This window comes from Mauremys reevesii, linkage group 10 (genome assembly GCF_016161935.1).
Source record: "Mauremys reevesii isolate NIE-2019 linkage group 10, ASM1616193v1, whole genome shotgun sequence".
Classification (NCBI taxonomy): domain Eukaryota; kingdom Metazoa; phylum Chordata; order Testudines; family Geoemydidae; genus Mauremys; species Mauremys reevesii.
In genome coordinates this window covers 56,319,148-56,344,176 of record NC_052632.1, presented here as the reverse complement: position 1 = coordinate 56,344,176, position 25,029 = coordinate 56,319,148, and the positions used below count along the sequence as shown (strand labels likewise).

General features: G+C 43.5%; 1 protein-coding gene across 4 annotated transcripts; it reads left to right on the top strand.

The window, feature by feature from the left end:
- Positions 1-1,222: 1,222 nt before the first annotated feature.
- On the top strand, positions 1,223-18,802 carry C10H16orf89 (chromosome 10 C16orf89 homolog). 4 transcript variants are annotated; one of them, XR_005585559.1, is made up of 9 exons: positions 1,223-1,450; positions 6,929-7,078; positions 7,883-8,033; positions 8,256-8,373; positions 10,393-10,528; positions 12,643-12,747; positions 13,647-13,730; positions 17,106-17,232; positions 18,669-18,802. XR_005585559.1 is itself a non-coding variant. In XM_039491999.1 (8 exons), the coding sequence occupies exons 1-8, from the start codon at positions 1,228-1,230 to the stop codon at positions 18,695-18,697; spliced, it is 996 nt and encodes a 331-aa protein (XP_039347933.1). In that variant the 5' UTR covers positions 1,223-1,227; the 3' UTR covers positions 18,698-18,800. The 4 variants fall into 4 exon arrangements, 3 of the variants coding, with proteins under 3 accessions (XP_039347933.1, XP_039347932.1, XP_039347934.1); XM_039491999.1 differs by lacking the exon at positions 17,106-17,232 and having other exon boundaries at positions 18,669-18,800; XM_039491998.1 differs by lacking the exon at positions 18,669-18,802 and having other exon boundaries at positions 17,106-17,690.
- Positions 18,803-25,029: the final 6,227 nt, after the last annotated feature.

Below are 25,029 nucleotides of genomic sequence, written 5' to 3'. Positions count from 1 at the left end.
TGTGTTCTGAATTTATCCCTCTTGACATTCTAATCCTTTTAAAAATCCTTGGTTTAGAAATCTGCTGGTCATATAGAAGGCAGTTTTTTTGTTTTTGTAATCTATACAATAATTTGCAAAGATAAGCAACCTTACTACGTCAGGTCTCAGAAGCAAAGCAGTGTTGAAGCTGGTGAATAATTGGTTGGGAGGCTGCTGGGGCTATCACATTTACTGGTCAGAAATTTGATTGGATCCCCCCTCTCCCAGTAACAAAAAAAGCACACACTTCATTTTCTGTACCGGGCTGTTTGCAGAAAAACATAACGGCACACATCACAGCATGTTACAGCTGTGGCAAGGAAGGTTGAAGGTGAATGGAATGGCCAAGCTACAGTAAGAATGGTTGAATGCAGGGGCCAATTCTCCCCAGCATCTGAGTGCAGAGTGGTGGCCTGAGTCGGTTGCAGTTTGCTGATCCCTCATCCACCCAGCCGTTTTGGAAGTTGGAGTTGGCCCCCTACTACTCTAACTTCCATCATTGAAATAAGATCCAAACATCTTATAACAGTTGGGGGATCAGCTCAGTCCATCACATACCCTCCTGTATGTCCCCCATCTCCAAACACCACAGGTACCCCTCTCCTTCCCCTTATGCTGGCAAAGAGTCCCTTTATGCAAGGGGAATTCTCCAGAGGCAGAAAGTGGCCTTAGCAGACCAAATAGTCCAGTCAGAGGGACAAGGAAAGTAGTCAGTTTTAGTTGCAGATAGAGAAAGACCATCCTTCTCTGTTGACCGACAGTACAACCATCAGCTGAACATACTCAGCTCTTCAGCAGCACACAGACATGCTACATAAAATGCCAAGAATATGGTCCACTTCCTGCAGCTGTCTGATGTCTCAGCACTTCCTCCAGCATGTGTTGCTGCACACTTCCAGTCTTCTATGATCAACTGCACAGACTGCTCAGTGCTTCTCCTCACACATATACAAGATCAAACCCTCTGTTCCTTTCTATGGATCTCAGGCCATAAGAATTTGGTCTGAGTTAAAGCTTAGAGGACCAGATTTTGACCTAGTAAAAAAAATTCCAAGTCATTAAGAGGAACCAGAGATATGCCCATGAGTGAGGACTGCTTGAACTGGCCCAGGGCATATGTTCACTGAGACCATAGTTCAGTTAAATAGTTAAGTTGGGAGGAGGAAACTACCAGTCACCCAGCACAAGAACAGCCGTGAATAGCTGATGTGTCCGAGTTGCACAATCTTCTCCAAGCAAACTAGCAAAGCAGAAATGTCAATCCCTGTGGTTTTGCTGCTGATATTTCTCTTTAAGTCTGATCTGTCAAAAAGTGAGGCTGATACGAGGAGCATTATCATTTTTGCTGTAGAGAAAGCAACTTTCTTCCTGGAAAATAACTACAGGGACGTCAATCTAGATGCAGTGTTTGGATTTCATGTTTTGCAAGGTACTGTAACTCAATTGCTTTTATAAATCTCATACTACACTGATATGAAACTCTCTCCTTTAAAATTACTGTTTTTATTAACAAGCCTTGGTTCCTGATTAGCACCGTTAAAGGGCTCTCAAATTTATACATTTACACCCATTTAAATTATTTTGGAATGATTAATTTCTCATATTAAAGAAAGCAGTAGTGCTCCAGCTGCCCTTTGTATTGAGCAGATATCCTTAGGGAATCACAGATTATTGTCATTTTTAAAAGGTGTCACAGGTTGTTTTTGTCATGTTTGGGGGAAAATAGGGTGAAATGTGCAGAAGAAAGAATATTTCATCCACTTGATGATACTGGATATTATACTTCTCTGGCAGGACCCACAGGGATGAGGCACAGGTAGATGAACATAACCTGTATGCTTCCAAGATTCTAGGGCTAGGGCAAGTTGAAGCAGCCATTATTACTGCTCTATATTGTACCCAGCTGCAATGCTTCCCCACGACCATGCTGGTGGTTGGGAATCAGAGCTCAGCAGTGTTCTGGCCATGATCCTTTCCCCAAATACCCACTTTCCCAGGGGTAGGAGGACAGAGGCTAGGAGAAGACGTTGTAGAGCTATCTATGCTGACTTTATGCCATACCCTAGGCTGTCAGTATGTTGGAGGGATTTTCAGATAGGTGGCTAATCTGGTTGACTAATCTGACTAGGTGTCAGCTGTATGCCTGTGGATGTGTGCCAACCGTCTTCTGCAGGAGGCTAGGATCTGATGATTAATGGCAGAACCACTGGTTGATCACATTAGTGGAAGAGTGCTATGGTGTCTCATTAGTGGTCCATAAGGGGGTCCCAAACTGTAGAACTACCCCAGCTAGAAGTCTACAGAGGGAATCTAATGAAAATTAGAGATGATTCCAAACCAAAACAGGAGCTAAACAAACAAAAAAAACTTTGGAAAACTTTGCAAAAGGATCCCAAATCCAGAGCCATCTCTCAAATGGGTCATACCAAAATCCCAGGTCCAGACAAACCTGAATTATGGAGAAATTCAGAACCAGATTCACACCTTGCAACTCAGGTTCAATACCTTTCTGCTAGTTTAATTCACACCACTGTTGTTGTTGTTGTTGTTGTTGGCTCTGATGAGGAGACCACATTTCTGAGACTTTATTCCACCGCAGAAGATTCCAGCTGTTTGATCTCACAAGAGTTGAGCAGCTGCAGACGGGAGTAAGCGGGGGGAGACAGGCGAGAGCGGAGGGGAGTGGGAGAGTAAAAGGGGAAGGAAAGACAAGAAAAACAGATCAGTGAAGAAACAAAAAGAGAAAGGAAGCCAAATGGAGAGATGGAAGAATCTAGGGGAAGGAGATGCAAAGAAGAGGGGAAAGGTGGGACCACAAGACCCAGGAGAGGGCTACAGAGTAGGTGGAGTGAACAAAGTGAGGAGAGTGTGCAGGAAAAGAAGACACAACAGACAAGGAGGGTGGTTCTGTTCCAACTGTCATCAGGGAGGATCATAGAGGTGTGGGGAGGTCGGGGGCTTAGGGAGAAAAGCAAGTCACAAAGAATCATTGAAACAGAGTGAAGAAAAACAGAAAGGTGATTTTATGTTTGTTTTTTGTAGGGATTGCAGTCAAACCCTAATTAAAAATGCATTTTGCCATCGTTACAGGTTAAGTTTGACCCCGCTGGGTTATTTATATATGAACAGATAGGCTAACAGAATGAGGGTGTGTATTGGTAATAGACGGTTGGTAATGGCCCAGAGGGGTTGGAATGTTGGCAGCACACCCTCATTCTGTTAGCTTATATATGTGTATTTAAGCTGGTTTTTACCGTTTTTCAACTGTTTGATCAGGCCCTATATGCATCAGTGGCATGGGAGAGCCCTTGAGCAATGCAGAGATTTTTTTTGACAACTAACAAACCCTCCTTTTTTTCCATGTGGAGTTTGTCTGGCTAATCCAGCCTCGCTGGTCAAGAAGCAGCCATTAACATATCTTTTACCTGCACAGCGATTTCCATATTATAAATAGACCTTAAACCAGATTGGTAAGGATCTGACTGGAAGAATCCAGATCTGCCCAAGCACAGCCTGGATAGCCTTCCTCCAAAAGGAAAGCCTTGAGATGGTGCAGTAATTGGCGAGGACATTAATGTCAAGTGATGGCTTCTCGAACAAAGGCTAGCCATCTCTTGTTTAAGGCTGGTTGGCATTATTATTATTTTTTATTATTATTTGTATTATCGTAGCACCAAGAGCCCTAGTCATAAGAACATAAGAGTGGCCATACTGGGTCAGACCAAAGGTCCATCTAGCCCAGTATCCTGTCTACTGACAGTAGCCAATGCCAGGTGCCCCAGAGCAATTAACAAAACACATAATTATCTGGTGATCCATCCCCTGTCACCCATTCCCAGCTTCTGGCAAACCATCCCTGCCTATCCTGGCTAATAGCTATTGATGGACCTATCCTCCATGAACTTATCTCATTCTTTTTTTAACCCTGTTATAGTCTTGGCCCTCACAACATCCTCTGGCAAGACGTTCCACAGGTTGACTGTGCATTGTGTGAAAAAATACTTCCTTTGTTTGTTTTAAACCTGCTGCCTATTAATTTCATTTGGTGACTCCTAGTTCTTGTGTTATGAGAAGGGGTAAATAACACTTCCTTATTTACTTTCTTCATACCAATCATAATTTTATAGACCTCTGTCAAATCCCCTCTTAGTCATCTCTTTTCCAAGCTGAAAAGTCACAGTCTAATTAATCACTCCTCATACAGAAGCTGTTCCATACCCCTAATCATTTTTGTTGCTGTTTTCTGAACCTTTTCCAATTCCAATATATCTTTTTTGAGATGGGGCGACCACATCTGCACATGGATTTATATAGAGGCAATATGATATTTTCTGTCTTATTATCTATCCCTTTCTTAATAATTCCCAACATTCTGTTAGCTTTTTTGACTGTCGCTGCACATTGAGTGGATGTTTTCAGAGAACTGTCCACAATGACTCCAAGATCTCTTTCTTGAGTGGTAACAGCTAATTTAGACCCCATAATTTTATATGTATAGTTGGGATTATGTTTTCCAATGTGCATTACTTTGCATTTATCAACATTGAATTTCATCTGCCATTTTGTTACCCAGTCACTCAAGTTTGTAGCTCTTCACAGTCTGCCTGGGACTTAACTATCTTGAGTAGTTTTGTATCATCTGCAAATTTTGCCACCTCACTGTTTACTCCTTTTTCTACATCATTTATGAACATATTGAATAGGACTGGGCCCAGTACAGTCCCCTGGGGGACACCACTATTTACCCCTATCCATTCTGAAAACTGACCATTTATTTCTACTCTTTGTTTCTTATCTTTTAACTAGTTACCAGTCCATGAGAGGACCTTCCCTCTTATCCCATGGCAGCTTACTTTGCTTAAAAGCCTTTGGTGACAATGGTGAGGGACCTTGTTAAAGGCTTTCTGAAAATCTAAGTACACTACTGTATCCACTGGATCCCTCTTTTCCACATGCTTGTTGACCCCCTCAAAGAATTCTGGTAGATTGGTGAGGCATGATTTCCCTTTACAAAAACCATGTTGACTCTTCCCCAACAAATTATGTTAATCTATGTGTCTGACCATTTTGTTCTTTACTATAGTTTCAACCAGTTTGCCCAGTACTGAAGTCAGGCTTACCAGCCTGTAATTGCCAGGATCATCTTTGTAGCCCTTTTTTAAAAATTGGCAACATGAACCATAATCCTGTTGTGCTAGGTGCTGTACAAACACATCTTTTTGGTTATGGGCTGTGCCCCAAAAGGGGCTTACAAGCCAAGTATAAAACAAAAGACAACAGATGGATACAGTCAGACAAGGGAATACAAGTGAATTGTGAGACAGTATGGATCAGCATGATAGGCAGTGGGCTGTGCACACCAGAAGCCTAACCCTTGTCAAGGCTTTTGTAGGAAGCACAGAAAACGAGAGTTTGGAGGCATCTTATTTTCCCAGCAATGCTAACCCCAAGTGTTCAAAAAATGTCAATCAAATCCTTAAAAAAATCACAAGATTTGGCTTTAAAATCATGAGATTTTATGTGATATATATTATTTCATTTTTTCCCTGCCTTCTGCTCTGTGGGCCTCATGTAATATCATGACTCCAGGAGACAAGGCTTTAAAAATAAAAAACCCAAGAGCTGGCAACACTGCCTTCCCTATATGAGACATTAATGTTTCCTGTCAGTCATGGACCTAAAATCTCTCTGGTGGCTGTCACTGGGTCTGGGAAGTCCGGATTCTTCTCACAGGCCATCACTCATCCAGAAGCTGTGCATAGGACATTCTGCCCAGGAAGATGGTATTGCAATGGGCTACCCTTCTGCTATTAGCTGGCTTGCAGGTGGGTGTGGATTGAGAGACACGGGGGGACTAGAAATGAAACCAATTGTTCTTTTGATGGATGGCACTGCCTGTCACCAACTCCTGGGGAATTAGTTGCTGTAGTATGAGGGCGCTCTTAAAGTTGCATTTAGACAATAGGGCCTTAACGCAATTCCTTCAGATACTCCCAATGTTACCATGTCTTTTCTGACCCTTGACACTGCTCCAACCAAAGGAACAAGTGTGCTTCTAGGCTGCCCTATCTATGAATCCTTGAATGTGTTACAGAGTATTAACAGTTTGTCTTTCTCTCTCTGTCTAAGCATTTAGAGTGTTGCCTCTACTTTCAAACACCCAGTGTCCTGTTTTGATGTTAGTAGCATCCCTCCTCCGTATGGTAGGGGATGTCTGGGGCTTTTCAGATCAGCTTCCCAGTGGAGTAGAAACCAGTGATATGGACTCTCAATATATTCTAAGTGTAACTTGTTTTATTTACCCATCTATAGCAGTCCTGGAACAGAGGTGGTCAAACAGCACACAGGGTAATCCCTGCTTCCAGGAATCTAAACCCAACCCCAATGCTTGATTCCCAAGGAGCAACAGTTGACTCTAAATAGAGCCCAAGTTGGAAAGCAAATTCTCCCACAACTCCTTCTCCAAGGACAACTGCCTCTGCACAGAATCATGGATTATTAAAAATGAACACAGCTTGTCCTCCCAGGACTGAACATTTGCTTGCACACACGCACACAAAAACCCTCTTGCAAGACTATGTATAACAGTGACACCTGCTGAGACCTGCCAAATAATATCATGCTTTTCACTACAGAATCTAAGTGCCCTGAAGAGATCATCACAACCATTTTATATGGCTTTAGTTTCCTCCCTTCTCCTCCTAAGGTAGCAGGAATAGGTTTGTGGATCCAACTGACTATTCACCTGAGGGAAACAGTACAGTTACAGTATGATAATACTCTATGGTGAAGAACCCACTAACCAAGTGGAGACGTTGTCAAAAGTTCGATCAGGTTATTGTTGTACATACAAAAGCACTTGAAGGCTATGATCATACACAAAACCTCACTGTCTTTCTTTCTGCAGCTCATTTGAAAGAAGCCCTGGAGAAATGGGCCTCAGAACATGAATTACTATCTCAGCAGGCCCGAGTTGAAAGGCTGGTGAAGAAGTTGTCTTCTCTGATTGAAAAAGCAACTCATTCTCTTGAGCAGAGTGACCCAGAGTATTTCAAAGGTAAAACTAAGTGGTACCAATTCCAGTGAGGTGGTGCAAAAGGGCATTTATTATTTAGGCTGGAGGTGTTTATACTGAAATGTTTTCCCCATCTGTTTTGCCTTATGAAGCAGGTGCTATCGCTTCTGAATAGGAACAAATAATAATCAGAGACAACGGCATCTGCTGTGCATCATATTCCTGTATACACTTAGGAAGGGAGGGTGTTTAGTGGTTAGAAAGGGAACTGAGTCTGAACTTGTGGGTGCTGTTCCTGGCTCCGCTAATGGTTTACTTTATGGCCTTGGGAAATTCACTATTCTGGGAAATTCTAATACAGCTTTCTTTGAAGTTGCTTATACTAAATCCACTGCTTATATCATGTCTTCCCTAGCTATGTCATCTCTGAGCTGTCAGGTGCATGGCCTTTTAACTATTGTTAAAAACCAAAAGTGATGTTTTTCTGCAATTGATTTATTGCATCCCCAGATATAATGGTTCAAAATCCTTCCACATAGATTCCTATCATTGTATATGGCCATCACTGACTTTAAGGACTAACCTTGATCCCATTGCTTTGGACATAAAGAGAATGCATGATTCTGTGGTACAGTATATCACAGTAACTGGCTCATCAGAAGCACAAATCTTTAAATGGAGGCATATGGGATGTATCTGAATGCCCATGCCATAGGGAGAACCCTCCACAATATGTTCTACCATTGCTAATACAAGGCAGAAGGCAGTAAGGTTGAATAACAAGGAATGTGTCACCCTTGCTACTACTTCATTATTTATGGGTTTCCTTCTTTGATTTGCTTTCAGAATTTGAGCCAGTTTTAGAACCAAATTTTTGGATGCTTCCTCATTCTTGGAACCAAACAGACTCCTCACTTGCCTACTCCGTGTTTGACAGCAGCAGTTGTTTTACAGAGGACATGAGTGATAAATGCTTTACATATTTGCTAGGAACTTGGTAGGTTTTATTCCTCATCAAGAGGTATTCTTTGATCACTTCTGTTCTCCGGAGCACTTCTTCCCTCCTCTTTAACCTGCATTTGCATTCATAAAATGATGAACAGGAGTTCCATTCTTCTGCATATGCATTGAGAGGAGAGTACACCTTTACATTTAGTTACTGGAGTCTTGTCTTCAGACACTTGAGCTATTCATTACTGTTCTCTTGCTTGTTCAACAGGAAAGATAATGGCAAGCCCTGTGTTGTCACCAAAACCTGTAGGAACATCATGACAAAGTTCGGATGCTCAGGTTACCCCCTGTCACATCAGCTTTTCTACTTCATGTTTGCAACTATGGTAAGTGCCAAGTTTTGTTACCTGAGGATTAGCATCTATCACAGGAAAAATATACATGATGCAACATGGGGACGTGGCTGGGTGGACTTTCTGAGTGTTTGTTGATTGCAGTTCTAACAGAGCTGGAAAGGGGAAGTTAGAAGGCTAACCTGGATATGCAGGACGGTGGGGAAGGTTGGGAGCAATGACTCCAGAGAGAAATATGGAAGGAAGGAAATTGACATACAAAATATAGTTATGTGGGACAAACTAGATGTGTGGAGGCAACAGGACAAACTTGTTCAGGAGACACCATCATATTCTAAATTGGCCGCTTAAATTGGTACTTTGGATTTCAGCTGCAGACAGAAAATTAAACATCTGTTTCTTTAGGAAAGAAGCTATGAAGGACTTTAGAAACAGCTAAGAGGGAAAGGAGGAAGATCCAGTAGGGAAAGACTATAAGGTAGTACATTTGTTTAGTTCTGGAGTGAATACAGCCAATATTATTTTCATTTCAATGTAATTGAAGCGGGAGTATCTGGATGTAGGCAAGAGAGGTGAGGACCTTGAGTGGGACATGTCTGGCAGAGGACAGGTGTGGAGCGGGGGAGGTGACCAGGGAATACAGACTCATAGCAGAGTTAGACCTGGATGATGAAGGAAACCTGGTTCAGTTACTCATTTGTGTATGTCTGGAGACAAACAGGAACCACACGTTACCTAGTTCAGCCACTGCTGTGTTTTGTCTATGAGGCAGCTGATCATTTTAGAGGATTATGTACAGCAAGAAGATGCTTAAAATGTGGCAGAGAGGGATGGGATTCCACCAAATGTGTAGAGGATTATGTTTGTAACCTAGGCACAGAAATTGGCCATAGTGCCTAGTTAAAAATACCAGATGAAATATGTTGAAAGACCACAGTCCAAGCAGATGGTTCCCTGCTAAATGGGACTGTCATACTAAATTATCTCAATTTTTAAATCCAAAACCAGCCCTAAAGCATGGCCCACTGGATTTGGGGGGGAAAGGCAATGGGGTTAGTGATAAAAATATAATGAGAGAGAGAGAGAGATGAGCAGTGGGAAAAATTAGAAGGAAGAGAGGTGGGAAAAAACTTAATTCCCAGCAGCAAGAATGAAGAAGCCTTTTCTCCAGTGAAGTAAACCCATTCTCCCTGCATACTGCACCACAGGGTGGATCTTAAGGAAACAGAGGTTTAAATTAACTAACCAATCAAGAGATGGTCAAATTACTTGGTTTGAGCATTGCAGGGAAAGGAGTGAAGTTGGGGTGGGTCTAGAGTTACAAATAAACCAGACCACAGTGAGGGGGCTCTCCCTTCACACACAGTTGCCCTGAATTCTGGAGGTCTGCATAAGACACCAAGGAAAGCACCTGTATGTTTTAATCAGATATTTCCCCCCTAACCTCACAGCTCGGCCTTCCACCTACATTATTAGGCAATTTCACTCCCTAGTGTCTACCTCAAGAATCTTGGCTCAGTGCTAGGGAGCTCCATGGTGGGAATCTTGGCAGAGCAGCCATCGTGATGGCCGGGGCAGCCCCCACTGCCATTACTACCATCGTTCATTCAACACTTCAGTTTTCAAGACTTCATTGTTTGGTATTTTTACCTATACAGTATTTAAACAACTGTAATTAGGCACTGGGCAACCATTGTGAGTGATAGCCAGGAGAACAAGCTGGTATCATCTCACCTGTCAGTATTATGTGCCAATGGATTGATGCTCACTCTGTGCTTCCAATGGCTATACCATTTCAGGTTACAGAAAAGTGTGCCCCCACTGTCCCCTTTGGATTAGTAAAGATGCCCAGATTAAATAAATTGAGAGACCACAGTCCAAGCAGATGACTCCCTGATGAATGGGATGCTCAGATTATCTTATCTCATAGTGTTTAAGTCCAAAATCATATCTGCAGCTGCCAATCACAACTATCAGATCTCACCATCCCTACTCCACTGTGAAAGTAAAAAAAAATTGCAATATGATACCCTGGTTTTCTTCTATATCTAGAAAGGCTGTTTGGATCATCTGTTCCTGAGGGCCCAATATTACAAGAATATTTTCTGTGCTAGCATGATGAAAATAAATCTGGTGATCGAAAGCAATGGGTTCAAGTTTTCCTCTCGAGACATCTTCATGGAAAATAGTATGTAATCTATTCCCAATGAAGCAATAGCAGAGCATATTGTGACTTGTGATAATAAAATCAAGCTATTTATCCAAGCAGTGATGAAACATTAACCTAAGGGTATAGAAAATATTAGTTATGCTAAAAAAGTTAACCATACTGCATGTAAAGCTTCAGGGATAGCTCAGTGGTTTGAGCATTGACCTGCTAAACCCAGGGTTGTGAGTTCAGTTCTTGAGGGGGCCAGTTGGGGATTGGTCCTGCTTTGAGCAGGGGGTTGGACTAGATGATCTCCAGAGGTCCCTTCCAACCCTAATAATTAAGGGTTATTTAACTAGTATCTTACATTCTGCATCTCTTCACTAACTGTAGCTGGATGACATGTACACTAGAATAAGCTCATGTTCTTCTGTTATATACAGTGACTATAATTTGAAGGCCAATATTTTAAACTCTGGGATTTATGCATCTAAAGCTATAGTATTAAATAAATTGTCAGATGGAAGCCAATGGGAGCTGCTGTCTGACAATGAATCTAGTGAGACAAGGTGGGTGGGGTAATATCTTTTATTGGACCAACATCTGTTAACGAGAGAGACAAGCTCTCTTCTTCAGCTCTTTGTAAGCTGGAATGCTGGTCTCTCTCACCAACAGAAATTGGTCCAATAAAAGATATTACCTCAGCCACCTTGCCTCTCTAATATCCTGGGACCTGACACGGCTACAGCAACGTTGCATACAATGACTGTAGTGTGCATTTTGCACATCTACAAATTAGACCACTTGCTGAGATGCCTCTCCATGATTTTACAAGCCTATCTTTAGACATCTGTAGCAGGGCCTCATTGGCTTCTGCCTCTGCTAAATCCACCAAATCACTCTGAGATTAGTATCCACTGGTGCAGTTTATTCACAGGCTTGTTCCCACCACTGTTTCACCATTTACAGTTGGCCCTTCATCATCTGCAAGCAGGAGGAAGGGGGAAAACTACTTCCACTCCCTGCATTTTCCCTTTCTTTCCTCTCCCCTTGGCTGCCTACCATGAGGCTTTTACATAGCCCCAGGCTAATTAGGCAGCATCTGTCTTTGCTTCCCCAATAAGGGCCAAGTTAGCCCTAGCCAACTGTAATTTATCCTCCTAACTGGGAGCTGGTGTGACAGACAGGGCCGGCTCCAGGCACCAGCCAACCAGGCACATGCTTGGGGCAGCACCTTGTAAGGGGCGGCCAATCTTGGGGTGATGGGGCGGCATTGTGAGGTTTTTTGTTTGTTTTGTTTTGGCGGGGCGGCACTCATGTTTTGTTGTTGTTGTTGTTTTTGGTTTTGTTTGTTTCGGCAGGGCGGTGCTCAGGGTTTTTTTTGTTTCAGCGGGGCGATGCTCAAGGGGGTTGTTGTTTGTTTCAGCGGGGCAGAACTCGGGGGGGTTGTTTCAGCAGGGCGGCGCTTGGGGTTTTTTTATGTTTTGGCGGGGTGGAACTCGGGGGGGTTGTTTCAGCAGGGCGGCGCTTGTGGGGGTTGTTTGTTTTTTTGGTTTGGCAGGGTGGAGCAGTGCTCAGGGTTTTTTTTTTGTTTTGGCGGGGTGGTGCTTTGGGGGTTGTTTTTGTTTTGGTGGGGCAGTGCTTGGGGGGGTTGTTACAGCAGAGTGGCGCCTTTTTTTTTTCTTTTTTTTGCTTGGGGCAGCAAAAAAGTTAGAGCCAGCCCTGGTGACAAAGGGCTGAATCAGCAACCCTTTGCCCAGTACTCTGTCACATTATCCAACTTTGAAAGTTTGGGGCACAGGTTTTTGGCTGTAATGGTAGGAGACATACTGCTTGGGACTTTTAAAACTAAAGGGTAAAAGACAGTAGAAAACATGCTGTCAGGAACAATTTTGCATTAGGCAGGAGTTGAACTATTTAATCTAATAGTTTACACAATCCCTCTCCTGCCCCAATCTCTTATTTGTATGGGTGGCCTCCTGGAGGAAGAGGAACTTACAAGTTGTCAGACTGCCACCTTTCTAATAGGACTGGCTGGCAGAATTATGGATCCTATTAGCCAAGGATTTTTGAGTGTCTTTCCTTCTGGAGGCTGAGCTTGTAAAGATGCTGTAGTGTTCGATTGCTGAATTGTGGGTTTATGTCCCCCTCAGTTATGTTATGTGGTATGTCTGGATTCTCTGACTTCTACAAACCCAGCTGGCTGGAGAACATTCTCACATGGCAGAAGCCCGAGGAGGGATGCTTTGGGAAGCCCAGTGAGTGAATCTCTTGACTTAGTCCATTGAAATCAGAAGTTGCAGTGGTCTTGATCCAAGAGTGTGAGGCATGCAGTGCAAATCAAAGTGCTGCTTCATAGCATTGCTCTCTGCCTCCGAACTTTTTTTATGTCTGAAATGTGTTCTATAGTTCTCCAGTGGAATAAGAACAATCTTTATCCCTTTCCATGTTCAAAGCCTCTTACAAACACTGAGCCATATTCAGCTCAAGAACTTTGTTGGATCGTATAGGTTCTTTTGACATTAACATGTTCCTGATGCATATTCCTCACCTGACATCACATTCCTCTGTGACATTATAATCATCTGCTTAGCAACCAATTGTGATGTCACCAACAAGAGAGTGATGACTTCAGAAGGGGAGTAAACAGCAGGGGCCTCACCTAAAACTAATGGAAGGACTTCCATTGCCTCTATTGAACTTTGGATCAGATCACAGAATCAGGTGAAGGCATGGGAAATTAAGCTCTTTTTACTCATTCTAATGCCTAGAATAAATAAAACTTTTTTTAATATGAAACATAAATACAGGAAATATAGGGCATTTCAGCAAGATAATCTCTCAACACCTTTAACCCGGACTTTTATTTGTATGTAAAGCACCATTACACACTCGAGGCCAATGCAAATAAATCTTACATTCAGCACAAGGCCTCAGCAGGTCTTTAAAAGGTATCCTTTTAAATGGACTCTTCTGCATTTGTTCCCCAGGACCTGTGTTCTCAAGACACCTCAAGAGGGGAAGGTGGGAAAAAGTGGCTTAAAAGCCATGTCAGGGAATACATAATTCAAGGAGAATGTATGTGTTTGATGCTAGAGAAGAACAATCCTGCTGTGTCCCTAGATCTTTCATGCAAAGGAATCTTTCTATTTCTCAGGTGAGAATTCTGAACACCCCTCCAGGGTGAAAGACCAAGAGCAACTACTGAGAAGAGTTAAAAGAAGAGAGAAGGTGTTTGCAGGTAAAGCTAATGAAAACATTCAGGTGTTGGGCTCCCCATAAGCTTCATTGTGATTGGAGCTGGACGTGTGCTGCAAGGACTGTTCACAGACACAATTAGTGCAATTGCTTCTATGATATTTGCAGCCACCTTTGTTTGTTTCCCCCATGGGTATAAGCAACTTTGTTTCTCCCCCACAAGAATGTTCACAAAAAAGAGGAAGTGTCACAAGTAGTCATGTGAATAAGATACTCTGGGACATCTTGTAAACTCTTTATTGGACTGACTGGGAGTCCTTTAAATTGCAGCAAAGGAGGTTTAGGTTGGACAGTAGGAAAAACTTCCTGTCAGAGTGGTTAAGCGCTGAAATAAATTGCCTAGGAAGGTTGTGGAATCTCCATCATTGGAGATTTTTAAGAGCAGATTAGACAAACGCCTGTCAGGGATGGTCTAGATAATACTTAGTCCTGCCTAGAGTGCAGGGGACTGGACTAGATGACCTCTCGAAGTCCCTTTCAGTCCTATGAGTCAAAGGCCTGGTCTACACTATGAGTTTATTTTGAATTTAGCAGCGTTAAACCAAATTAACCCTGCACCCGTCCACACAACGAAGCCCTTTATTTCTATATAAAGAGCTCTTAATATCGATATCTGTACTCCTCCCCGACAAGGGGAGTAGGGCTGAAATCAGTATTGTCATTTCGAATTAGGGTTAGTGTGGCCGCAATTCAACGGTATTGGCCTCCGGGACCTATCCCATAGTGCACCATTGTGACCGCTCTGGACAGCAGTCTGAACTCGGATGTGCTGGCCAGGTAGACAGGAAAAGCCCCGTGAACTTTTGAATTTCATTTTCTGATTGCCCAGCGTGGAGCGCTGATCAGCACAGGTGACCATGCAGTCCCAGAATCAAAAAAGAGCTCCAGCATGGACCGTACGGGAGATACTGAATCTGATCTCTGTAAGGGGAGATGAATCTGTTCTATCAGAACTCTGTTCCAATAGACGAAATGCCAAAACATTTGAAAAAAATCTCCAAGGCTGTGATGGACAGAGGCCACAACAGGGACTCGACACAGTGCTGAAACTTAAGGAGCTGAGAGAAGCGTACCAGAAAGCCAAAGAATGAAATGGACGCTCACGGAGGGAGGGGTGACTGACGACTGTAGCTATCCCACAGTTCCCACACTCTCCAAAAACCATTTGAATTCTTGGCTGAGGTCCCAAAACCTGAAGGGTCAAAAACATTGTCACAGGTGGTTCAGGGTATATGTCGTTGCCCCCCACCCCCATGAAAGCAAAGGGAAAAAATCCTTTCTCGCCTTTTTTCAATGTCACCGTATGTCTACTGGATGCTGCCGGCAGATGCGGTGCTGCAGCACTACACAGCAGCATCCCCTTCCCTTCCCTTCCGGATGGCAGATGGTACAGTAGGACTGATATCCGTCATTGTCGTCCCTCCTGGCTGGCCTCGATGAGGTCAGCCAAAGGCACCTGGGCAAAAATAGGAATGAATCCCAGGTCATTTTCTTCTTTAAGCTTTGTCTAATGGAGATTCAGTCCTGCCTGGAATATCATAGCAGCTGGAGGCTGCCCTCCCCTCCCCCCTTTGATCTCTGCTTGCAGAGGCAATAAAGTCAGTGTTGTTTCTTATTCATGCATTCTTTATTACTTCATCACACAAATAGGGGGATAACTGCCACAGTAGCGCAGAAGGGGTGGGAGAGGAGAGAAGCAATGGGTGGCATTGTTGCAGGGGCACCCCCTAGAATGGCATGCAGCTCATCATTTCTGCGGGATGTCTGGGGCTCTGACCCGGAGCAGCCGTTTGCCTCTCTGGTTCTTTAGTAGGCTTGCCTGATATTCTAGGCAGGACTGACTCTCCCTTTAGACAAAACTTAAAGAAGAGAATGACCTGAAGAGTCATTCCCATTTTTGTCCATGCTCCCCCAGCCGACCTCATGAGGCCGGCCAGGAGCACCCATGATAGCAGCAGACGGTACAGTATGGCTGGTAACCGTCATTGTCAACTTGCAAAGCAGCAGACAGTACAGTATGGCTGGTAACCGTCTTTGCTAACTTGCAAAAGGCAAGGGAATGCTGCTGTGTAGCGCTGCAGTACCGTGTCTGTTAGCAACATCCAATAGACATACGGTAACAGTGAAAAAAGGCTGAACGGGCTCCATGGTTGCCGTGCTATGGTGTCTGCCCGGGCAATCCAGGGAAAAGGGTGCGAAATGATTGTCTGACATTGCTTTCACGGAGGGAGGACTGACTGATGACATTTACCCCAAATCACCTGCGACACCGTTTTTGCCCCATCATACATTGGGATCTCAACCCAGAATTCCAATGGGCGGGGGAGATTGTGGAAACTATAGGATAGCTATGGGATAGCTACCCACAGTGCAACACTCCAGAAATCAATGCTAGCCTCAGTACGTGGATGCACACCGCCGAATTAATGTGCTTAGTGTGGCCACATGCACTCGACTTTATACAATCTGTTTCCAAAAAACGGTTTCTGTAAAATTGGAATAATCCCATAGTGTAGACATACCCTGTGACAATTAAGGAGCAGAAGTAGGTGAGTTAAGTGACAATCCCCACAGCATGAGTAGAAAGTGACAAATAACTAGTACTCAAAGTGATATTCTATATCACCTCACTACATAAGTGTCAAGAAAAGTGTATTTGAAAGACTTGATGAATATAAGATCTGTAGATAAAAATATAGGAGGTAATGGAGTAAACACCATCCATTGTGTCTAAGTCAGCATTTTTAAGACTGTGAGAAGGCTAGTGAGAAGGATATTCAGTGGCAATCAAACTGAACAATTTTTTAATTCTACGGGTAGGGTGTCTAACACCTGAGGACACCAGAAATGATACGTTTTATTTTCCTCATCTAGAAACTTCAATATTAATCCTCTTGGTTGCTAGCTTTTCCTGTAACTGATCATATCCTATTCAGAAATCCTGTCCATTTATCAAATGCACATAGGCACATTGACTAAAGCCATTCACACAGAAATGCAAAGGATTTCACATTCTTAATAATACTTTGCAGTTTCATAAGAATTTCCCTCTGTGGATCTCAAAGCACTTTACACATATTAGTTTAGCCTCACAATAGTCCTGTGAGGTAGGAATGTAGCATTGTCCCCCTCTTACAGTTGTGCACACTAGACCACAGAGAGCCCCACTGGCTTGCCCAAGGTCAAACACTAAGCCAGTGGCTGCGCTGGGAAAAGAATAGAGGAGTCCTGACTCCCGGTCCTGTTATTTTACCAGTAAGCCTCCTTGGTCTTTCAAATGCATAAGGAATGAAGAAGGGGAATACAAGTCATCTTGTACAGGCACCATATAAGCCATGTTCAACATCTTTCTCCGCAGATGGATGTTCCTCTCATAACACAGCCGTGGCAGTCGGAGTACTGGGGGGATTCCTCTACTACTACTGAAAATGCCAGTATGTTACAGATGATCAACTTGGAACTTCCCATACACAAAGTTATGATTGGTTAGTCCTGAAGCAATACCTGCTCCAGTTTCATCATGCAATAGGAGTAGTCTTTTCAATCAAAATTTCCTCTTGCAACACATAGAGCAAACCCGCTCTGGTAGCCAAGTTGTAATCACGCTGACACTGACTAGTGCTATTTTGGCAGCACAATGGAGATTTTATTGGCAGATTTTCAAAACTGTAATGTGCCAGTGGTTATTACAGTGACAAGAGTTCCTAATGTACTCTTCTTCCTGAGCTACCATTACAACTGAACACACAGGGCACAATTCTTCTCATAACTCTGCTGACTTTGAACACATCATCTTCAGCTTCAGTGGAGTTGGATGAATTTGTTTATCCTAGGCAGCTCTCACCTTATTATCTAAGGGCCCCTGTCCTGCACCCATAAAATTATGATGATGTTGGAATATCTTCATGGGCCGGCTCTACAGTTTTTGCCGCCCCAAGCAGCGCACCAAATTGCCACCGTGGCAGGGGCAGTCCATGTGCCCGTAAGGAGGCAGGCGCGTTTCCGCGGCGGCAGCAATTCGGTAGCAGCTTCTATGTTTAGCTGAAGCCACCACGGACAGCTAAATATAGAAGCTGCTGCCAAATTGCCACCACTGCGGAAACGCACATGCCGCCCTAAGGGCACATGGACTGCCCCCGCCGTCTGCAGCGGCAATTCGGCGCGCTGCTTGGGGGCAAAACAACAGGGACTGCCGCCCCTTGAAGATTGCCGCCCCAAGCACCAGCTTGGAATGCTGGTGCCTGGAGCCGGCCCAGTTCATGGACCAGATGAGATCATCATTCAGACCTATTTTTCAGACTGGTTTGACATGCTGCCTATGCTCTGAATAAGATATGCCACACAATGCACAGAACAGATCATGTTTCTTGGAGAGGGACCTGGGTGAAGAAAACCACTGTGCAGACCCCAGTGCTGCACAATCTATAAGTTACTATTCTGTTACCCAATGGCCGAATCTTAAGATTCTTTTCTTTGCTATTTTACTATCATTGTAACCAAAGATGTTCGATATTGTGCTACCCTTGGAAGTAATTCCTGTATTGTCTGCCACTGAGTATATGGTAACAATGAAATTTCTGTTACCTTGACCAGCAGCTCACAAGTAACTATAGGTGTGGGCAACCTGGCTAAATGAGATAATAAAGTCCTGAATGTTTGCTCAAAACTCTTACCCAAATGGAACCTTATTGACTTTTTCAGTTAGGGAAAAGTCAGATAAAGAAACAAATTTATTCAGGGCAATGACCTGTTTCCCTCCCCAAGCACTTGCACACACAGACACACACAGGACCATGGTGAGGCCTCTCCTTTTGCAATCTGCTTTCATTCCCGCTCATAATATCCTACAGTTACTTTCTTATATTATTTACACTGCTTAACTATAAGGTAAATTGCTTCTTGCATTTGTTTCCTTGTCTAGATTATAACTGTGTTGTGTCACGTGGCTGATTAAATGAGCGATTGGCTTCTCTGAGCTACCAGACAGCAATTTAGCACCACTAGTTCTATACAACTGTACCTTCAGAAGTCTGTTAAATTACTAACATTTTACTGTACTTGCTTTGTGGAAGTAGCATTCTAGGTTAATAAATATGGATTTGATTTGCAGTGGCTGTGTTTGTTGGTTCTTTTTGCTTAGCACTTATATAGCACTGTACATTTCACTTTCTCTGCCTTTCAGGAGAGATGTAAACAGGCTGTGGCCTTCAATTATAGTTGAAGGTCTGGTAGTATTGATGAAAGGATGGGAAATTCACGGTGTGAGCGAATCAATTTTTTATGTGCAGTGTTTCTTTGTCAAATAACTACCCGGATTTCCAGCAGGGTTTTCCAAAAGTAGCTGTTCCATGTCCATACATGATACCTCACCTTTTCTTCTGCCCTACTCCAGCATGTTTGGAATGTGAGCAAATGGGGCACCAGGAAACGGTCCTTGGGACCTACTCTGGCAAGCATCTGCCCTGACTCAGTGACTTCCACCATTACCAACACGCTCTTAGTTCCATAGGCCTTTTTGACCTACTTAATTGACCGGCCTGGTGTATGCCACCTGCTTTCTGGGGCAGTGCTGTAAGGCAGATTTCTATCTGAAGTCAGTGGGAAGTAAATGCTCTTTCAGCTCCATTTCTAGAACAAATCCTTTTCTTTAATAGCTCCTTGCTGGAGATTAATCTTGGTTCTTCTATTAATGCCCCACGGTGTTTGACAAATGAAGTTGATATAGTGGCCAAAGTTACTCAGAAGCTTCTTTCATTTATGATCATCCAGGAGCGCATAACTTAGTCTCAGTGAACCTCACAATGTTCAGACTGGAGCATCATCCAAAAGTTCTGGTGTTTCTCTGAACCCATCTAAATCTCTTTGGCCCGGAAGTCTGACTAGAACAGGGAGAACAGGTCTGCCAAGGAGAGAAGGATGTGTGATTTCCCATCTGGTCTGCCACTGAGACCAGTGTGTCAGAGTAGCATCTGACTGCCCAAGATTCTCAGTGTGACTCAAAGCAGGGCTTCTGTTAGCATCTCGAGCAAGGAGCCACAGTTCTAAAATTGGTTTAATGCTGAACCTTACACAGTCATACACAAGCTACAATCATGAGCCATCAAGCTAATCTTCTCCATATCTCAAACCTCAAAAGTTCAGTGGTTGCTGGGCATGATACACTACTAATAAAACCAATTTATGCTACTGAGCCTCACGTCAGATTCCATTTTGACTCATGACTTAGACTGACAGTGCATCATTGTCCTTTGAGTATGGAAGAGCATAATAGTTTGCTTTCTCCTCTTCTTTTGACATTAACCATGGCACTGGCAGAGAGAATACTGGGTTTAAGGAAGAAGTGGGACTGCTTTAGGAGAGGAACATCTTTACTAGCAGTAGGGTGATGTAGATGTGTCAACAAAACCCACAGATGTGATTCAGGCTGAACGGCCAGTTCCTTCTGCTGCCCCGGTGTGTGGTCGGACACTAAATGGGGGTAGGTCAAAAAGGTGATTCCACAAAAAGCTGGTCATGAGGTTTCATGTGTTTCAAGGCTAATTACAGCCTTCTGCTCAGTGCATACAGCTTGCATGACACTGGTTGTACTACCTAAAGCACGAAATGCTGGTTCTCAGCTCACAGCCATTTGCTGACAGAGTACAAAGATAAGGTGACTACAGCTGTTGTGTAGTCATGACTCTGGGAGCTAGGACTCTGAGAAGAAAGAAGAACCAGGATGTGAGAGAGGCCCAGGAACAGCCGTATGCAGACCCAGCAAGATGAACTTGGTGTTTTCCTCTAACTCAACCAAGTCTGCTCTTCTCCCAACCTACAAACAGCTAGAAGTTTATGCTCATTTCTTTTGGATGCAGTCCATCCAGCTGTCATCAATGCCTTTGTCACCTGGTGATTAGATACTGAAATATGCTGTTCAAAATATCTATTCAAAAACTGCACCTGGTGCATAATTTCTCAGCTCACTTGGCAGGCAGTGCCTTGTTTTGCGAGCGTATTAAACCCACGCACTGTGACAGACACTGCCTGCTTATTGGTTTCCAGATTGAGTTAAAGATGTTTGTTTTGGCCTATAAAGGCAGGTCCCAGGGCACTCAGTGCCTAAGAGCCTGTCTCTCGCCCCAGGACATATGCCACATTTGAAGTCAGCAAAGGCGCTTGACCTGAAGCCTCTTTGACATGAGAGAGAGAGCAGCTAGTCGGGCATCTCCTTAGTGCCCTGGACTTTTGAAACTCACTTCCTCCCCAAGTCTGTAACAGCCTAAGTTCGTTAGCCTGCAGGGTGTGCTGCAGGGGGTTCCTTACCTGGGGCAGGCCTGGGTAGTGGTGGAATGAGAGACCAGGGCTGATTCTAGGGCTGGGGGAACAGGGTGCCTAAAACAAAGGGCGGCAAACCAGCTAGGGCCGCTCCTGTGTGGGATTCCAGTGGAGACAGGTTAGTTCTTGCTACATGCATGTTGTTGCTGGGTTGATTTGATTTGATTGGGGTTGGGCTGTCTGTCTGCTTATTAGTGGATCTATTTTCAGGTTTGTCAAGGGACCCCGGAGCATTGGATGGGTGACTGAGATGTTTCCAAACTACAATGGACAAACCACAGCGTGCAAGTAACAGAGATACTTTGAAATAAAGTGAGTCATTCTTTTCCTGAATTGAGAAGAATATATATGCCACAGCTGGTTCTAGGGCGAATTTTGCTTGCAGTTGCTGTCTCCGCCTTGAGGCCCTGTACAAGCAGCAGCTGCTATTTCAGATGGTGGTGGTTTGTCCTTCCAGTTTCTGTTCTTGTCCATGTAGAAGGAGAAAGGAAATGCAGCATAGATTGGAGGGGGGATTTTTTCATCTTCTCAGTCCAAGTTTCCCTCATTAGCTCTTTCTCAACACAGGGCTTTCCCTGTTGGAGTTCTTTGGTGACTAGCTCTCTTGGGGAAGAGTTTTCCCTATAGTTGTTCTGCAGCTTCCATGATATATGGTCATACTCACACCACCTCAGGGGAAGCCCTGAGTCTCATAGGTGCATCCCAGAAGAGAGTCAGTAGACAACCTCCCCAGCCCTAAGGATATCACCCCCAACCAAACAGGGTCAATCCATCCTAGCATTAGATTTTTAGGAAGCCTCACACATCTTTCACTCCCCTTCCGCCATATCCTTCTCTGAAACATCCAAGGTAGGGCAACAGGCACAGCCATGCTTGAGCCAGTGTTCAATATGGCCTTGAATATTACAGCTTCCAGGGGAGAAGGGATAGCAAGTCTGAGATTTGCACTTCTTCCTTATGGGACACAATCAATAATAACTACCAGTGCAAGCTGCAGTGGAAACAATGGGGCCATTGGTGGAGGTGGTACTAATAAAACCAGCAGGCAGAGGAGTGACAGCTGCAGCTCTTAATCAGAGGCACAGAATGCCCTGCAATGCCATAGCTGGTTTGTTGGATTCTGGATAGATAACGGTGGAACTCGGCATTTCCTAAGAATACTTGTCACTGCCTGTCAACTGGCATGCCATTGAAGGGAGGCAGTCACGGACCAAGATCTGTTTGATGGGATGCGGTCTCACAATTAGACCCCCCTGAGACAGCTTTCTAGGTAGCTAAAGCAAAACCTAACAGTGCTGAATATCTTCAGGGTGTTGCTCACTGTGATGAACATGAATAGGCTATAGTGTAATCCAAGCTAGGACTCTGTAGCCTTAAATCCACTAGCTCCTCTCAGCCTCCACATCACACCCCCTTCTAACACCAACCTCTCTACCTAAAGATATTGGGGTGGGGTGAATTTTAAAAGTGCCCCTTACTCCACTCACAACTTCTTCTACTAATCAAATCTCTCTGCTCCTATACCGCTCTTCCAGATTATTTCCTTTTAACCTGGGGAAGCCAAGCCCCTCCTCAGGTGCCTTCCATTAGCATCACTCATCTTCTCCCCGACCCATAGAGAAACTCCCCATGCAAATATGAAAGGGGCTACAAAGCAATGTCCTCATGCGGGTTGCCTTGACAGCCTGGGGATAATCTGCCCGTACTCATCCCAGCTGATCAACATGTATTCAGACTTGTAATCAGTTGGTTTACCCAATCAGGTATATCTTATAAAGGGAAACCCTGACTTCCCTGAAGTTTTACACTCTGCCTGCCAGTGGGTGTAAGAGGAAGATGGGGAATAATTCATCAATTTGATTCCAGGACAGCACTAAACCACATATTAAGGGGACAATTTTTTCCCCTTGAGTAATATTCTAAAATGATATGTAAGCAGAGTCTGAATGAGCTCTCCCCTGACATCTAGTGGTGAGCTATGGAAAAAGACTACAGGAGCTGATCTCATTTGCATGGACACACCTACCCTGCCTAGGTGCTCAGCATGATGGGATTGCTTGTCCAAACAATAACTTGTGAGAGGGTTAGTTAAACAGAAGTTAAAAGGTACAGTGACTAAAGTGAAATCCCTGCAAGCTGCATGGGCGCTTTTTAAAGACACAATAATAGAGGCCCAACTTCAATGTATACCCCAAATTAAGAAACACAGTAAAAGAACTAAAAAAGAGCCACTGTGGCTTAACAACCATGTAAAAGAAGCAGTGAGAGATAAAAAGACTTCCTTTAAAAAATGGATGTCAAATCCTAGTGAGGCAAATAGAAAGGAGCACAAACACTGCCAACTTAAGTGCAAGAGTGTAATAAGAAAAGCCAAAGAGGAGTTTGAAGAACGGCTAGCCAAAAACTCCAAAGGTAATAACAAAATGTTTTTTAAGTACATCAGAAGCAGGAAGCCTGCTAAACAACCAGTGGGGCCCCTTGATGATCGAAATACAAAAGGAGCGCTTAAAGACGATAAAGTCATTGTGGAGAAAATAAATGGATTCTTTGCTTCAGTCTTCACGGCTGAGGATGTTAGGGAGATTCACAAACCTGAGCTGGCTTTTGTAGGTGACAAATCTGAGGAACTGTCACAGACTGAAATGTCACTAGAGGAGGTTTTGGAATTAATTGATAAACTCAACATTAACAAGTCACCGGGACCAGATGGCATTCACCCAAGAGTTCTGAAAGAACTCAAATGTGAAGTTGTGGAACTATTAACTAAGGTTTGTAACCTGTCCTTTAAATCGGCTTCGGTACCCAATGACTGGAAGTTAGCTAATGTAACGCCAATATTTAAAAAGGGCTCTAGAGGTGATCCTAGCAATTACAGACCGGTAAGTCTAACGTCAGTACCGGGCAAATTAGACAAAACAATAGTTAAGAATAAAATTGTCAGACACATAGAAAAACATAAACTGTTGAGCAATAGTCAACATGGTTTCTGTAAAGGGAAATCGTGTCTTACTAATCTATTAGAGCTCTTTGAAGGTGTCAACAAACATGTGGGCAAGGGGGATCCAGTGGACATAGTGTACTTAGATTTCCAGAAAGCCTTTGATAAGGTCCCTCACCAAAGGCTCTTACGTAAATTAAGCTGTCATGGGATAAAAGGGAAGGTCCTTTCATGGATTGAGAGCTGGTTAAAAGACAGGGAACAAAGAGTAGGAATTAATGGTCAATTCTCAGAATGGAGAGAGGTAACTAGTGGTGTTCCCCCAGGGTTAGTCCTAGGACCAATCCTATTCAATTTATTCATAAATGATCTGGAGAAAGGGGTAAACAGTGAGGTGGCAAAGTTTGCAGATGATACTAAACTACTCAAGATAGTTAAGACCAAAGCAGATTGTGAAGAACTTCGAAAAGATCTCACAAAACTAAGTGATTGGGCAACAAAATGGCAAATGAAATTTAATGTGGATAAATGTAAAGTAATGCACATTGGAAAAAATAACCCCAACTATACATACAATATAATGGGGGCTAATTTAGCTACAACGAGTCAGGAAAAAGATCTTGGAGTCATCGTGGATAGTTCTCTGAAGATGTCCACGCAGTATGCAGAGGCGGCCAAAAAAGCAAACAGGATGTTAGGAATCATTAAAAAGGGGATAGAGAATAAGACTGAGAATATATTATTGCCCTTATATAAATCCATGGTGCGCCCACATCTCGAATACTGTGTACAGATGTGGTCTCCTCACCTCAAAAAAGATATTCTAGCACTAGAAAAGGTTCAGAAAAGGGCAACTAAAATGATTAGGGGTTTGGAGAGGGTCCCATATGAGGAAAGATTAAAGAGGCTAGGACTCTTCAGCTTGGAAAAGAGGAGACTAAGGGGGGATATGATAGAGGTATATAAAATCCTGAGTGATGTGAAGAAAGTGGATAAGGAAAAGTTATTTACTTATTCCCATAATACAAGA

What these genes read in the sequence shown, in the direction of transcription:
- C10H16orf89 (XM_039491998.1), top strand. Translation starts at nt 1,228, where the DNA reads ATGTGTCCGAGTTGCACAATCTTCTCCAAGCAAACTAGCAAAGCAGAA. An exon ending in TGGATTTCATGTTTTGCAAG is followed by an intron (nt 1,451 to 6,928) that starts GTACTGTAACTC and finishes TTCTTTCTGCAG; the next exon opens with CTCATTTGAAAGAAGCCCTG. An exon ending in ACTTCATGTTTGCAACTATG is followed by an intron (nt 8,374 to 10,392) that starts GTAAGTGCCAAG and finishes TTCTATATCTAG; the next exon opens with AAAGGCTGTTTGGATCATCT.